Source organism: Rhinolophus hipposideros (assembly GCF_964194185.1).
Source record: "Rhinolophus hipposideros genome assembly, chromosome: 9".
NCBI classification, from domain to species: Eukaryota; Metazoa; Chordata; class Mammalia; order Chiroptera; family Rhinolophidae; genus Rhinolophus; species Rhinolophus hipposideros.
The window spans coordinates 34,562,919-34,579,135 of record NC_138055.1 but is presented as its reverse complement, the minus strand read 5'-3'; the positions used below and the strand labels follow the sequence as shown (position 1 = coordinate 34,579,135).

The window sequence follows — 16,217 nt, the reverse complement described above, 5'->3', positions numbered from 1 at the left end:
CATCTAGGCGACATGTAGAAAGAAAGTCACTGCCTTGTTGAACTGTATATGTATAAGCATGTTATACAAAACTGGTATAAAACAGGTGATACACTGTATCTGAAGAGTAGCCTGTGCTGCCTTGATGTCAGCAGGTTGTCAGTGGTCAGCAACAACTTCAGGGGAGAAGGACTTGGACTTTCTCAGTCACTGAATACAAATCTCACACTCTCAGACCATTCAAATGGGCTGTCTAAAACCAGACAATACAGATGTGGAGCCATTTGTGGTGAATGGACGTGTGTGTCTTGCCAAAGTTCTTCCATGGCCTTAAAAAACATAATTATTGGACACCAACTTACGGAGAAGCTTGCAGCCACTCATCTAATGCAGGTTTTAACCTTGTACCAGAGGTCAACATCTGTGAAAAACAAGCTCAAAAATAATTTTCACATATTTGTCTTAACTGCTTTCACAGAGATTAATATTTTATTGCCTATTTTTGTTTCGTAAGTTAGAACAAGTTACATTTGTGAAATGTGTAAAAGATATGACTATATTAAACTTTGTATAACTGGCAAAAAGAAAACAAAAAAGCAAAATCCAGTGGTATTTTACTCCTACAAGACACTGCAAGATAGGAGCAGAGCACTATAGCCAAACATTGCAGTGTTTTCCAAAATTATATAGGCTTCTCTGGGTATGGAGCCCGGTGAATGCCATGCAGTATGGATTGGAATTGGGCAGATCTGGGCAATTCATAGCCAGGTTAGATGAATAGAGTTGAAAACTCCTCAGTAGTTGAGTTAGCTTCAAGGCACGGATATCTATTTTAAGAGACTATCTTGGTATAGATGTTTTCAGGTTCTCCTCCTGCTGAATCTGACAAGATCTTACTCAAATCCAGTGACATTTGGTGTCCTACATATTGAATGAGTCTGTTAAGTAAGTACAGTGACTACTGAACCAGTTGGCCATATGGCCATGGATTATTAGAAACTGTAGGGCTGTATAACTGTAGGGCTGTATAACTGTAAATTATATCCAAAAGGTCATGGTTTGATTTTTGAGAATGCCGTATGTGGTATGTAGAACTTCTTTCAAAGGGCTTTGAATAAGGAAAATTCTTTGTATTCATTATCTGCTTTCTACCTATTTATATAACAATCAGCTAGCTGACCTTAATTTTGATTTTTTTGAATTTTGTATTGAATGCTATTTAAGAAGTCTATAGCTGGTTTCTAAATTACAGAAATGCAGTTTATATCTATTATGCTTACATGAAAAAGGTGAGAGTTCTCATGAAAGAAAATGATTATATCTAAGAATAAAATGGAACTTAGAAGACTGTTAGATTGGATTGGAAGTATTATAATTACATTGAGATTATCACAGTAAAAGATATTCTTGTACTATATACCCAAAAGGTAAGAACTTAGTTGTACATTTTTTAAAAAATTGAATTTAACATTTTGATAAATAGAAGCATAATAGACAATTTCTTTTAACAGCAACATCTATTCCAAAGTGCTATAGAGCTGTAATAATTCATGGATTTGTAGAAGAACTTGTGGTCAATGAAGACCCAGAATATCAATGGATTGATCGAATTCGCACACCAAGGGCATCAAATGAGGCCAGACAGAGACTCATTTCTTTAATGTCAGGTATCTAAAAAAGAAAAGATTGACTTACTATGATTGACTTACTATGACTTACTATGATATAAAAATGATTGACTTACTATTCCAATTTTTTTTACTTTTAACATGCTATCTGATATTTTGCAATGAAGACTGTAAATTAAGTGACTGCTTCCCTACCCCTGGCCCCATCCTACATTGTCGTCTTATAGCAAGAATAAATTTGAGTCAGAACCTTATAATTTCTGCTTAACTAGGTAGTACAAGGAAATTGTGCTTGTGAAGTGACTTAGTGGAAAGTGCCCTGAGCAAGGAGGTAAGAAAGTGTGTTCCAGTTTCTCTCTAGCATTTATTTATAATCAGAGCTTAGGTGATCTCTCTAATGCTTTTTGTTCAAATGTTACCTTTTCATAGTCCTTCTTTAACAATTTGTAGCTCCTTCTATCCCTCCCTGCCACTCTTACCCAATTATTGTTTTTCATTTTTCTTTGAAGAACTTACTTGCCATCTAAAATTCATATTTATGCGTATATATGTGAATATATATATACACATATCACAGTAAGTGTAAATGTTATCTTCATGTATAACAAATTTATATATTTTAAATAGAAAATACAAATACATTTATACTTACATTAATATTAAATTATATTTAATTGGTATTTATAAATAAGTATAAATATATTCATTTAATATGTATTACATTGTATGCAATATATTAAGTAATACATTTACTTATGTTTTATATTTGTATTATATTCTACATATTTATATTAAATGATATATAGTCACATATAATGTGTAAATTATAATTATATTAAACTATGTGCCGGGTATTATACGTTATATATAATATTTATATTTGATTACTTGCTTTTTATCAGTTTCTCTCATCATTATGTAAACTCCCCTTGATTTGGGGCTTTATCTTTCGAGTTTATTTCTGTATTTCCAGTACTTAGAAGAAAGGAATAATGCCAGGCACATAGTACACAACCAAAAATTATTTGGGAAATGAATGCATAAATGAGTGAACCTTACCTGCCACATCTGTAAAATGTAGCTATTGGTATCTTACCTCTCTGAAAGTAGGAGGCTGAATGAGATAATCTTTAGGTTCCCTTCAGGTTCTAAAAAAATCTATGGCTTTTTGGACTCTTATACTACCATATTCAGTTTTATGTAACATGGAGATTCAAAGCAGAATATTTTCTTCCTTTTTTGTAGGTGAACTGCAGAGGAAGATTGGCTTGAAAGTCCTTGAAATGAGAGGAAATGCAGTTGTTGGGTACTTACAGTGTTTTGATCTGGAAGGTGAATCTGGGTTAGTGGTACGAGCCATAGGAACAGCGTGTACCTTGGATAAATTAAGTAGCCCAGCAGCATTCCTTCCTGCATGTAATTCCCCATCCAAAGAAATGAAGGAGTAAGTATGAATCAATGAATTGTTCTTATGGCTCTTTTTATCTTTTACCTATACCTTTTAATCTTTTATCTTTTACCTCATTTGATTTAGTAGTGTTGATCAACATATATTTTTTTCCTGTTTTGATTTTTTTTATAGAGATGACTGTTACCATTTGAAACTTAAAGCTATTTATGTATTCCTCACATTTTATTTATAGTCTTAATATGAAATTCAAATTAAGTAATGTAAAATTAAACTTATTCCAGATCTTTAGACACTATTATCTAAAGTATAAAATGAATATGCAATATGTAGAATTTTACTTGTTCTCTGGGGAATGCTTAAAACCCTACACCTGATAATTCAGTTATGCTTATTATTAGCAACATTATGGACAGCAGGACAGATTGAATTGGGCAGGGGTCTCAAACTCGAATGTCTACAGAGACCAGGCAGTTTATATAAATAAAATAATTGGGTATAATTAAATAGGTAATACTGGGGACTGTGTAAAGCAGATGTTAGCAAACTTTTTCTGTAAAAGGCTAGTTTGTAAATATTTCAGGCACTGGCCATATAGTTTCTATCTTTGTTTACCAAAAAAAAGGAGTTTACTGATCCTGATCTAAAGCTCATACATTTTTTAAAAACTACGTGTGATCCAATAAAACACTGCTGTAGGCTAGATTTGAACTCTGTGTCATCATTCAAGTTGGTGATGCTGGTGGTGTCAATAGAGAATCTGAAACAAAATGTCATAATGATTGGGGTGAGGGGGACAATCCTGTTGGGGACTAGAAATGCTGACTCTCAAAGCGAGAGACAAACTCCATACAACTCCATCCTAAATGCCAATAGTACTTCCATTGAGAACCACTGATCTAGGGATTCTTCTAGATCAAAGGTCAACAAACTTTCTGTAAATGATAAGAAGGTACAGGTAAATGTAGTCCTTGCTAACAGCAACTACTCCACTCTGCTGTTGTGTGAAAGTGGCCACCAACAATATGCAAATTAATGAGTGTGGCTGTTAATTAAGGAGAACTTATTTCCTTACAAAACAGATAGCGGGATGAATTTGGCCTGCAGTGTGTAGCTGACCCCTTTCCGAAGTCATCAGGGAGTCAGAATTCTATAGTCAGAAAACCTGAAATATTTCCTAGTTCAGCAATAGTCAAGAGAAGTTAAATAGAAAGCAGTCTTTATTCTTTTTTTAAAATAACCTTTTTTAAAATGAGATTTTTCTCTTTACCTTAAGCTTATACTTTTTGTTAAATTATTTCCCTTCTGCCGGCCTTTAGTTATTTGGATTAAATTTTAGTCACGAGAGGGAGTACATGTATTGTTTAATTTTATTTGGAAATACATTGCAAGTGAAATAACTGTTTTAAATAAATTGGAAGAGTGAATTTGCTTTATATTCCATTTAAAATGTGTTTTAAAAAGATATAAACTGCCTGCTACTACAGGTAAAGTCAGATTGCAGGGTTAACTTTTTGAGGGATTCAGATTTTCTTTTTCTCTTTCCATAGCAAATTTAAGTCAAGGCCTGGGTCCCTCCTCCTACCACCCTCCAGCTTTATCTACATTGCCTGAAGGGGTCTGACTTGCAGTTGTGATGTGTGAAGTTCTCCTTTTTTTGCTAAATTACTGAGTGGAAAGAGAAAGCTATATTACCTGTTGGTGTCTTAGAATGATAAATGGGTGGTAGGGGAATACATTTTGCCTACACTCAGGAAGTGATCCAATAATGTAAATCTTCTGGGATTGTGTAAGTGTTCTCCTTTTCTAATTTTGCTGTAGCTATTTGCTTTAGGTTGTCAAGTAGTCACACCATGATGAATTTAAGTTGCTTCATTAAAATTTTCTGAAAGGCATCTTACAACCGCAGTCATGTTATTTAAAGACAAAGCAAAACACCTCCGTATTCATGCTGCTTTATTTCAACTAACTTCTTTGTATTTTTGATAAGGAATCAGTTTGAGTGCTAGCTTAAAATTGTTTTATGATTCAATTGATTATAATTATTCTGGTATTATAACATTATTGATTCCTAGACAGAAATTTGATGAACATTAGTTTGGATTATCTTCCTGTCTGAATGAATTCAGTTTTAGAAATACCACTAGAATATTATTGTAAGACAACCTTGCATGCAAGGAAACCGATCAGAATCAGAACTCCACGTATACATTATGGTGATGCTCCAGCATATTTGGATTTTAATGTGATGTCATAATTTGAACATTTTACAATGTTCATGTTTTTGATTCATTTTTACCTTTATTAATGGTGTGTTTCTACTCGATTGGTTTTCTTTTCCTTTTAGATATTTAGTGTAATGCATAATATAAATCTGTTTGGTGTTTCCTAGCTGAACTATCTTGATGATGGAAAGTACATTTAAATATGTTTTATTGCTTCTCTACTTTAGGAGAAAAAGTACTTTCTAAGAGACTTTAGCCATAATTTTTCCTCTGTACAGCACTGATTCTTAAACTTTAACTTCATTAGTCACATCAATGGAGAAAAAACAAAAATAAAACCTCACTGAGTTGTTTGTATACAAATAAGTTGCTAATGAGATGTTTGATTTTTATCAGTTTTATTAAACACATTTTTAAACTAGCAACAAAATCAAGCATTTGTTCTATTGTAAAGTCAGTGATATTTTCTGAAAGTAGTCTGTAGACTCTATGAAAGACCATTATTGCCAATTAGTGATACCGGTACCTTGACAAATTGTGATTGTTGGGAATGTTCCCTAGGCAATGGAAAAGAAAAAAAGGCCAGGAAAAGTTGGCCTGTTGGCTTGCTTTTCATTTAAATTCTAAAAAATGGGGATATGATAGTTTTTCAATGTCAGAATCATTTATGATTCTTTTCACCTCATTGTGTATAAGCAAAGGCATTGCAGAGTGAAATTATTGCTAATTTGAAGTCCAGCACTCTTAGTTATATGATAAACCTTTTTCCCTATCCATTGTAACTATGTCCTTTTAGCCAAATTTCTTTGTGAAAATTTTAAATGTTACATATGAATATATACCTGTATCTGATCTAAAAAATATATCTATACATGTGCATAGATGTGGTCTATTGCAGGGTATGTTGGTATCTTATAAAATTTCAATTCAGAATATAGTTTAAATACTGTTTTAGGTTTACATAATATATTCTGTTTGAGAGCTAAACAAAAATCTTTTACATTGCTTTATTAATGTATTTTTAAAAGCAGTGTTTCTTTGTTTTGTTCCCAGTGTAACCTGGTTCTCAGCTATATACTTGGTGTGCAAAAATACGGACTGTTTATATCTGAATTATATACATGCAGTTCACTCACTTCTCTTTATGCCATCATTGTTCATATAGTACTCCTATCTTGACAGAAACAGTTTTGTTAGTTAAACTTTCTTTATAGTTATGTCAATAATTATTCATATCTCAGTTTCAAAGGTAATATAAGAACTTTATATTTGACTTTTCACTTTTATGGGTGTTTTCTCCCTAAAATACTGTGTAGTAACCTCTATGGTGATGAAAATCATAACAAAAGTTTTAGAGCAACTTAAAATCCAAATCTTAGTCTTTTTAAAAATTTTGATTCCACTGACAATTCTGCTTGCCGTTCTTCTGATTCACAGTCCTAATTTATTAATCTGAGCCTTTAAAAACTATAGCTATACCCTAATGAATGAATATTTAGCTTTTTTTTAAATTTCAACTTGTTTTTTGCATGCTACGGATTAACAAAATAATTCCTTTCCCCTAACTAAAGCTCCTTTGAAATTATTTTAACATAACTTTGCTATCTGTTGTATGTATTGTTTTCTTTTCTTCCGCTTTGACCACAAATTCCCTCAGGTCTCCGCTGGTCCATCCTCCAAGCCATGGATGCCGCTCGACTCACAACAGCCCAATTCACACTGCTACTGGCTCTCGACTTACTCAGAACTTCTCTGTGTCTGTTCCCACTCTCATCTATACTGGTACGAGACTGCTCAGACTCCAGAGCTGGGGAAGGCAGGCCACAGGCAGAGTGGCTGCAGAGGGCAGGCAGGCAGGTAGCGTAGGCAGGTACCACAAGTGTTGGCTTCCTCCTTTTCTTTCTTGAAGTCCAGCTGCAGTGAAGAAATCCTGTATTTAGCTGTCACTACATGAAAGTGAAAGTGTCCTTCCAGCTTCCAGAGTCTCTTCCATAGATCCTCTAAGGACCCTATTCTGTGTGTGTGTGCTCTGAGTTTTTAGGAGAATCCTCCAGTACGTATTTTTGCCATTATAACTACATTTGTATGTACAACCGTACATTTGTATGGTTAGAAATAAAATTGGTGATTGGATTCTAAATGAAACAGTTGCCAAAGCTTCCGATTTGCTTATTTTTTTGTGTGCAAAACTTGTTACAGTAGGGTCTCTTTCATTCTGTGGAAGAGAGCTATTGGAAAACAGGTAAGCGACTATTCTGTATAAAATGCAACCTTTCTGTATAGCTATGTTCATTTTCCTCTCTGCTGTGTTTTTAGCTGTGGCATTCTTGATGCTATAGGATAAGGAAACATTTTTCTTTTGAAGATATTTGTGTGTGTGTGTGTGTGTGTGCAAATATAAAAACAATTGTGAATATTTACACACACCATTGGCAGTCATTTTTTTCATTTGTAACTTCAAAAGGCATTATTTGAAAGTATTTTCAGTCATGTATTTATTTTTTTATTTGTCCTTTTAATATTTTTTACCCTCTTAGTCTGTCATTTCATTCTTTTTTGCGTTTTTACTTGGCTTACTAACTGTTTCAATGCAGATAATTATTTATCTGAAGAATGATGAACGGTTAAACAGAAATTGGTTGACTTTGGCCTCAGACCCAGCTCCACACTTAAGAAATGACTGTTGGTCGTGCCCCAATACTTTCCTGGTGTTTGGATCATGCTGCCTTCCGTCAAGTCCTTTGGCACATGATTACTTAATATTTCTCCACCTTCTTCTGGCAGGATTCCCTTCAATGAAGATCCCAACCCCAATACTCACTCATCAGGACCCTCAACCCCTCTGAAAAACCAAACTTATTCCTTTTCACCTTCCAAGTCCTACAGTCGACAGTCCTCTTCTTCTGACACAGATTTGAGTTTGACACCCAAAACTGGTAAGGCGCTTCCACCCACCTTTTCTTTCTTTCTTTTTTTTTTTCTTCAAATTTGTTTCTGTTCCTTATTAGCTTTCCATCCAAGCCTTTTCTCCTGTTTTTGGCATTTAAGTTAAAAGATAATGTGAATACTGATCATTTTTAGTTACTACAATTAAAATATGAAAGTTTTGTATAGTTCAGAAATTAATCGTGTTTAAGAGATCTACATTTTGTTGATGTAATCATAGTGTAGATATGAAGTCCAGGATTTATTTTTGCATATAGATATTTTTCAGTTCATGCTCAAATTAAGAGGAATAACATCTTAAAGCAGCATTTAAATAGAAAGTACCACTAGTAGTTTGTAATCCAATTCCTCATGCAGTATAAGCATTTTTAATTCATTGTTTCTATTTCTGAATTTAATTCTAAGAGTTTATCATGGAAAAATATTAAGAACAACTAGAATGGTTATAATGGAGTACATATATCTATTAAATTCTTGTTATTTAAAATGTTTGATTTTGCTAGTCTTACTCTCTAGATTAGAAAATAGCAATTTTGTTTTACTTATTGCATATTTATCACTGTATGAAATTTACTATTTTTTCCTCTGTGTGTTTTGATAATACTTTGAGTTTTTATGAATGTTTTATGATAAAAAATTGATAAAAATTAAATTAGCTCCTTACTCCCTAAAATAGAATTAGCTTATTTCATCATTAAATTATTATTCTCAAGAAAAATAGAAAATAAATAAAATGTTTCAAAATTAATAGTTTTCAGTTTTTGTAAATAGTATTTCGGTCTGGCAGTTTTCTTGCCAGATTAATGAAAACATTTTGTGTAGTTCTTGTTTGTGTTATTTTTTAATTTATCTTTAATGACCTTATTGTTATATTAGACAAGATATTTATAAAATGACCCCAGATTTTATGAAGGCAATGAAAAGAAATCTTAATTCTAGAACCAGTGCTACTTCCAAAACAAAGAAAGGGCATTAAGAAAAATAAGCCTGTAGATTTAATACCTGTTTTTATAAATGTCATAGAATATAAAGAAGATAATTATGAATATCCAATTCTTTGAAAAGAATAGCTTTATTTTTACATACATGTACTTATGAGGAACATCTAAAAATAATTGATATTTGATAGTAATGGATGTGTTGGCATGTGACATCTTAAGTATATTCATGTCATAAAATTGAACCATTTAAATTGTAGTGGGTTTTCTTTTTCTTTTTCTTTCTTATTTTTTTTTAAATAAAGAATGAGATTCTGGCCTTGAATTCATAACAATCAAAACAAGAAAGACTTAGGATAGTATTTGAAGACGAAGTTTTCTTAATAGTTTTGAGGCTTTGTCCACTGGCTGTTTTTTTTGTGTGTGTATTGTAGGCCATTTTTTAATGTTCTTATCTTTATTTTTCTTTGCTATACCACAGATAAATTTTTAAAAGTATTTCCTTGGTCCTTCTGTTTTTCTTTCTTTAATTCACCACAAAGGCCAAGCCTAAAGAAGATTGTCAAGCAATAAATTAACTGAACCAGTCTACTCTTCTGTTAGTTTTCTAGTAGGCAGTCAGTTGTATTACCAAGTGAAAATTTTTTTGCATTTTGTTTTCTAGTTCCAAATTTTCAATTTTTAAAAATTCATTTATAAGAGGTATTATTCTCATGTAGTTCTATATTTATAAGCTACCTCTAAATAAATTGTTTTGCCTATAATTATTCATGATCTCAATAGCATATTTATAGGATATTAGCCATTTTTAGTCCTTTGGCTTTATCATGAGTCCTTGAATATCTTCAGATACTCCCTAGGAACATTCCCATTTCTTGTGAAGATTTTAAATGGCAAAATTATAATTGTTCTAAAATGTCTAAAGCTGTAATTCAGTATGTATTTCATGATTCTCTGCCTTCTAATTTACCTATATACAAAATCAGTCTCTTGAGAAATAGAATAGATAAGCTGATTATGATTGATTTATTATATGTAAACTAGGGAGCCAACAGTAGAATAAAGTTAATACACTTTAGACTGATAAAGTTTTTTTTTCTATTTGTAGTTATGCTACACCTGTAGTAAAGCTCTCACCTGTTTTTCAGAGAGCTCTTGTTTTTTAAAAAAATTCGTATTGATTGATTTCTAATTCTAATTTTTGATATTTTACGTTTTATTTTCATATTTTTTTCCAAGTACTCAACTAATCATAGTAGAGTTTTAGAATGCTAATGATAGGATATTGATTCAACACCTAACTCAAGCTAATTTTTACTTTTTCTAGTCAGATTGTTAACCATGTATCTAGTTTTTGTGATCAGAGGATATTTGGCCCTTAGATATTCAAGTCTTTGTAAATGCAAACAGTAACGTGGTCAGATTTGAGTACTTAAAATTTTAGAGGAAAAATATGCATTAGCAGACATCTTTAAGCTGGACAGAAAGAAGTTAATATTTTATTTATTTAAAATTAATGACAACTCCTTAATGTGGTACTGTTAGATTTTTTTATGGGTATTCAGTTTAAATACTCATAAGGGCTATGTTCTAGTAACATTTGAAGAACTCTACCACTTTAAGTGTTTATGTTTGAGGCAACAGTCTCTGGCTTTAAAAATTTGTAACGTGATACATTTTAACTTTATATATTTTTAAGCAAAATAAGACAGGTAATTTAAGCGTTTTTAAGAAATCAGCTAAACTGATTAGAATGGCATAAAATCTTATGTTCGTGATTTAAAAATTTTTAATGAATGCAAAGTTTGTAAAGGTTTTGTTAAGTTTTAGACTGCTTTTTATTTATATTATGTTGGATAGATGGTCTTGCTAATGACTTCATATGCTTAGTGTAATTTGTGTATGCATTTTAAAATTCATTTTTACTGTTATGTTTTGCTTCGTCATTGCTTTCCTTATCTTGTGTTTTCTAATCATCTTCTGAATCTTCATCTTTTCTCTGCTACTTTCCTCCACAGCACCTTACCCACAGGGGCCTAGGATTTACCTGTGTCCCAGATCCCCCTCTCTTTCTTGTGGTTCCCTTCATCTTAAAAAGTCCTGTCACCTCCTCTCGGAATCTAGCCTTTCCCCTCATCATTCTAGCCTTGTCAGCCCAGTTCTGAGGAAAAGTGTTTCTTTCAGTGAAGAGCTGTTCCTGGCTGCTTCTGGTAGGATCACATTATGTCAGCTTTTTAATCCCTTTATTTTGAATCATTTTTGAAAAAAAATTATTTCATATTACAAAGAAGTAGTGGGTAATTTACACAGGATGTACTTATTTATTTTTTTTATTGGAAGACAGATTTAAAGGATTAGAATTGTCCTAAGGACATGATTGAGGATTACTTGTTGGATAATTATGAATATTCTGCTAAAATTATATGTTAAAAAGTTACATGCCTAAGGGCATAGATATGCATATTTTCAATAATTATTAGGTTCTCATTTACTAGAGTTTCTGTTTTAGATGCTTTACTTTCCTTCCCTTCACACCAACTCTTCGTGTTGGACCTGTATCATCATGTTGCTAAACCATATGGTTACATGAGTAAATTATTCTGTTTGAATCAGTTTAAGTCTTATTTTGGTAATATTCTTTCATTATCCAATTTTTTTTCTGTCCATTGCTTTAATTTTCAAATTATTCTGCTGTATTTTCTGATATTTCAATTCAGAAAATAAAATTACCTTTTATTTTATGGCTTTCAATATGCTTCATGTAAAGATCTTAGTTTCCTTTCTATGTTTAGTATTGTATAGTCTCTAAAAGTCATGTTTAGGTTATTACAAGAAAATTAATTTCCTTTTTTAAAAAAATGGGACTATACACATGCTAACTTTTGTTTCCTTATCCAAGAACAGCTAAAAATGTAAAAGTAAATTATGTAGTTCCTTTTTTTAAGTCATTGTAGTAAATCTGACTGTATGTATCTTCAGTTTAAAAGGGTGGGATTGAACTATTAACTCTGTAGAGGAAATGCTTCTCACCTGTCCCCTGCTTTCTATAACTCTTTGACCATAGTTGGTCTATTGGTATTATCAAAAGAATAAAAGAAGAGAAATTTAAAATTAAGTCTTTAAAAAATACACCTAAGAGCTTGGGCAATATAATTCTTTCATCCATAACTATGTACATTTGTGATGTTTATTATATGTTTGTGATTTTTAATTTAAAAATAAATTTTTATGTTGATTTTTGCAAATGAGTGTGGAAAACTATGGACATTAATACTGTTTTGTCATGAATGTTTGTTTAGGAATGGGAAGTGATCAGAAAATAGATTTGACTATAGTTCAAAATTGCCTAAAATTCATGCTCTTTAGAGAGTTTTGGAATATTTTAAGGAAGTACAGCTAGTGCTTTTCCTCTCTATATTTACTTTTAAACAAACATTTGTTTCTCTTACTTTAGTATTTTTAAATTGTTAGTGTAAGTAATTGGTATTATCTTGATTATTATTTGTTAGAAGACTCAACTTTTAAAAATTGAATATTATACAAAAATTCAACACCTTAACATAATTTTTAAAGTAATTTTTAGAATGAAATAAGTCTAAAACTAGCTGTGATCAGTAGGACTTTAACATCTTGCTTCTAAAATAAACTGTGACTAAAACAGAGTAAATATGTGCTTAGTTGCCATCCCAAATACTTTAAATGTTTGGATTATTTTAACTCACGATATTTATAAAGATGAATGCAATTAATCTTTCTGTTTCTATAGCTGTTTTTTTGGTTATTTATGTACTGCTGTTCTGTAGGAATGGGAAGTGGTAGTGCTGGAAAAGAAGGGGGGCCATTTAAAGCTCTTTTAAGACAACAGACTCAGTCAGCATTAGAACAGAGGGTAAGTCACTCAAGATTCCTTATCCTTACACTGTTAATATGATTTTATTATCATGCTTCCATATACTTATAACTTATTTCCATACTGATTTTGATCATGTATCTGTAATATTGTAACTTCAAAGTCCAATGTGTATTAAATGTCAAAGTAATTTGTTTATGAATAATTACTTTTTTTTAAATAATTACTTTTAATTTGGAATAATTCTATAACTTTTTGTTTTGTTTTCGTCTTTTATTAGAAATAGTGTATTTGGAAATATTATTTGAGTGATGAAATCATTTCTAATTTTACATTAAAGTGACAGAAAGAGAAATAATAGATATTTTTTTCAGAAAAATATTTTAGTTGTATTATAGTAAAAATATTATTTTAGTACTTTAATATATCTATTTGCTGATATTATTTTTATCACTGACCAGTCTCCTAGGGGTAAGAAATGCACAGATTCCACATTTCTACAGATTAAAATAAATAATGTAGTTTGTTCAGTATGAGTATATCTCTTTTCATTATTGTAAGTGTAATGCTTTATTAAATATGTTAAATGGGAAAATGAAGAATTAAAGTTTTTGGATGATTTTTCTCTTTATTTTTTATTTTTGTATAAACTTCATTGCTAAGGGAGGATCGCCTCATAGGTTCTGTAGAAGGCGGGTATGTTTCTGAACATGTGTGATATAGCCTATTTCTTGTATTGGTAGCTTTTCTACTTTTAATCTTGATCATTTAAGTTTTATTTGAGCTTTTAACAAATGTTGCCAGCTTGTTTTTCTTTCATAATGCAAAGTTTTTTTTTTTAATTTAATAGCACTGAGGCTTATTTTTTTGGTTTTCTACTTAACTAATATAGTGCATGATTTTATGTCATGTCAGTTATTTTAAGGCGCAGTTCCATAGCTCTCATTATGTCTGATTTGGAAGTTACAAGCATTTACAGAATTTTCATTTACAAGTTCTATTTTACACTAGCATTAAAAAAAAACAGAAAAGAAATAACAAATACTTGTAAAAGGATGCATTCCTCTTCAATGGAAGAGAACCTGTAAATTCATCAGGTATAATAATAGACTAGAGATTAAAATCAACTCTTTAACTTAGTGTTTTAACCAGAAATGACAGGAAGCCAGGTGATAAGGTTTGCTCAGAAAGAGTCTAGACCCTCTTGAACTCAGTTTTTCACCTAAAGCGTGGAGATGGTAGTACCTCCCTCTTAGGGTAAGGGAAAGAGTATAAAGCATAATTTTAAGATGCTTTGCACAGAGCTGGCATATTGTGAGCGCTCCCTAGTAGTTGCTGGTGATGGTGGAGGTGATGGGTCTGTAACAGTCAGTTGTAGGTATCAGCAGTAGCTCGTCTGAGAAGGTTGTCTGGAGATGTAGTTTGGGTTAAATAACAGTGCCATTTTTATTTACTCTAGGTTACATTTTTTTGTGTTAAAGGGAGTGGATGTGCTGATGGAAGGAACTGGGGACATGGAAGACAGGGATAGTTGCCAGAGTGGGCCTCTGCCTGCTTGGGCAGCCATTCCCCTACTTTTTCTGCTGTGACCATGCTAATGTGACGCAGTCCCTCTTGTCCCCTTATCCCATCTTCTGAAATTTAGAGATAAGCATCAAAGAATCCCAAATAGAGAAATCATTTAGGTTTATTTTTTTCATAATCGAAAATCTTATATGCATGTGAATTTCAACATGTGAATTTACCCAATTTATTTCTCAGTTTTAGAAAGAAGTACTGTTTCCCATTTAGCTTACAGAAATTTTGTTTTCAGTGTCTTTTGTCTAGAATATTTGAAATGTTTAAGTATGAAGAGTAAATGTGAAGTGCTTTTTTATACTGTGCCTCAGTATTTTGAGGACATTTTAAAACTTCACTGTTCTTAAAATTGAAAAGAAATAATTAAGATTTAACTTATTAGGTAAAATACTGAAGTTTCTAATAGTACAAGCTTAGCCGCTGTACATTTCTCATTTAAAACTTACATTAAAAAAATTCAGATGGCAATAAGGGAGCATTTTGACTAAACATTTTATAATAACATTTTATAATAACATTTAAGGGAAGTTTCCTTTCCATCTTTTCCCTTCTCTTCCTTTGCCTTTGCCTATCAGCTGGGCCAAACCTACCCACTTCCACAGACTTTTTTTTTTTTTTTTAACTTTTAATTACATAGCCTACGTTTTCTTGCCCTTGTTAATTTAAAGATGATTTTTAAATTCTAGCAGAATTAATTTCTAAATGTGTATGTGTGTATGTGTATATACACATACACACATACATATTTTATACTGTGTTGTCATGGGTTGGTGGCTGAGGTGTGCAGGACTGTATGCCTTGGTGCTGAATGACTCCCAAGTGGCTGTTTTGTGGGTTATGCTTTGGTGAGTTCACATTCTCCATGCTTTAAGTTCATATTCTGCAGTCAGTAATCTTGCTGCTTTTAGTGTACTTGCTTCTAGTAGATTCTGTATCTCTTTATGTCCTAGCTTTTATTTGCTGCATTTAGTCTACTGTGGTCTAGAAATAAAAGATGCTGATAGATTTTTAGAACATGTCCCTGAAGTTACATATTTATAATTACTATAGGCCATTCTATGAATATGATCTGTGGGGATTTCTTATGAATAAAGTACATAAACTTTAGTACTTGGAACTGTGACAGTTCTTTTTACAGATAAGAGCCCTATTTTGTTGATTGTCCAGTTCTTAGGTTCTGAGGTAAGTGACTTCTGACTAAGTGAGCTACATTAATCTTGGCAACCAGACAAGTCAGATACTTAGTTTCCCTGATCGGCATCCAATCTAAGCAATGTGAGAAGTCTCCGTATTTGGTCAGCTATAGGAGCTCCCCTGTATTCTGGGTACTATTTCAGTGAATTTCCTTTCTCCACTATTTCTCCCTTGCATGCTTCTCTTTGTCTCTAAATTGACAAGATTGATGTCCTTGAGAGAGAAGGGGAGAATAAAGCTTTGAAGAACATGTGGAATTGTATTGCCTCCCTTGCTGTCATCTACATACCTGTCCCCTTTCCTTAATATACATTTATGAATTTACATTTTCTCCTACTGTCCTGATGTTGATAGTGTAAATAATCTTACATAGTGATTCTCTACCCACCTCAACTTGTTATTTCCCTTCACCTTTTACATATCTCTTAACCAACAAATCTCATGTTCTCACTCCCCCTCCCTCAGTCCCAC

At 32.1% G+C, this 16,217-nt stretch overlaps 1 protein-coding gene across 21 annotated transcripts in view; it reads left to right on the top strand.

The window, feature by feature from the left end:
• C2CD5 (C2 calcium dependent domain containing 5) overlaps window positions 1-16,217 on the top strand; it is an 82,751-nt gene that overhangs the window by 16,298 nt on the left and 50,236 nt on the right. For 6 of the 21 annotated variants that reach the window (XM_081058392.1, XM_081058405.1, XM_081058402.1 and 3 more), the window contains exons 6-10: window positions 1,491-1,646; window positions 2,853-3,051; window positions 8,025-8,176; window positions 12,928-13,013; window positions 13,638-13,670. In XM_081058392.1, coding sequence (XP_080914518.1) covers window positions 1,491-1,646; window positions 2,853-3,051; window positions 8,025-8,176; window positions 12,928-13,013; window positions 13,638-13,670 — 626 coding nt within the window. Of the gene's footprint in view, window positions 1-1,490; window positions 1,647-2,852; window positions 3,052-6,735; window positions 7,023-8,024; window positions 8,177-12,927; window positions 13,014-13,637; window positions 13,671-16,217 lie in introns of those variants that run through there. The other 15 variants (XM_081058393.1, XM_081058387.1, XM_081058404.1 and 12 more) reach the window with 4 other exon arrangements.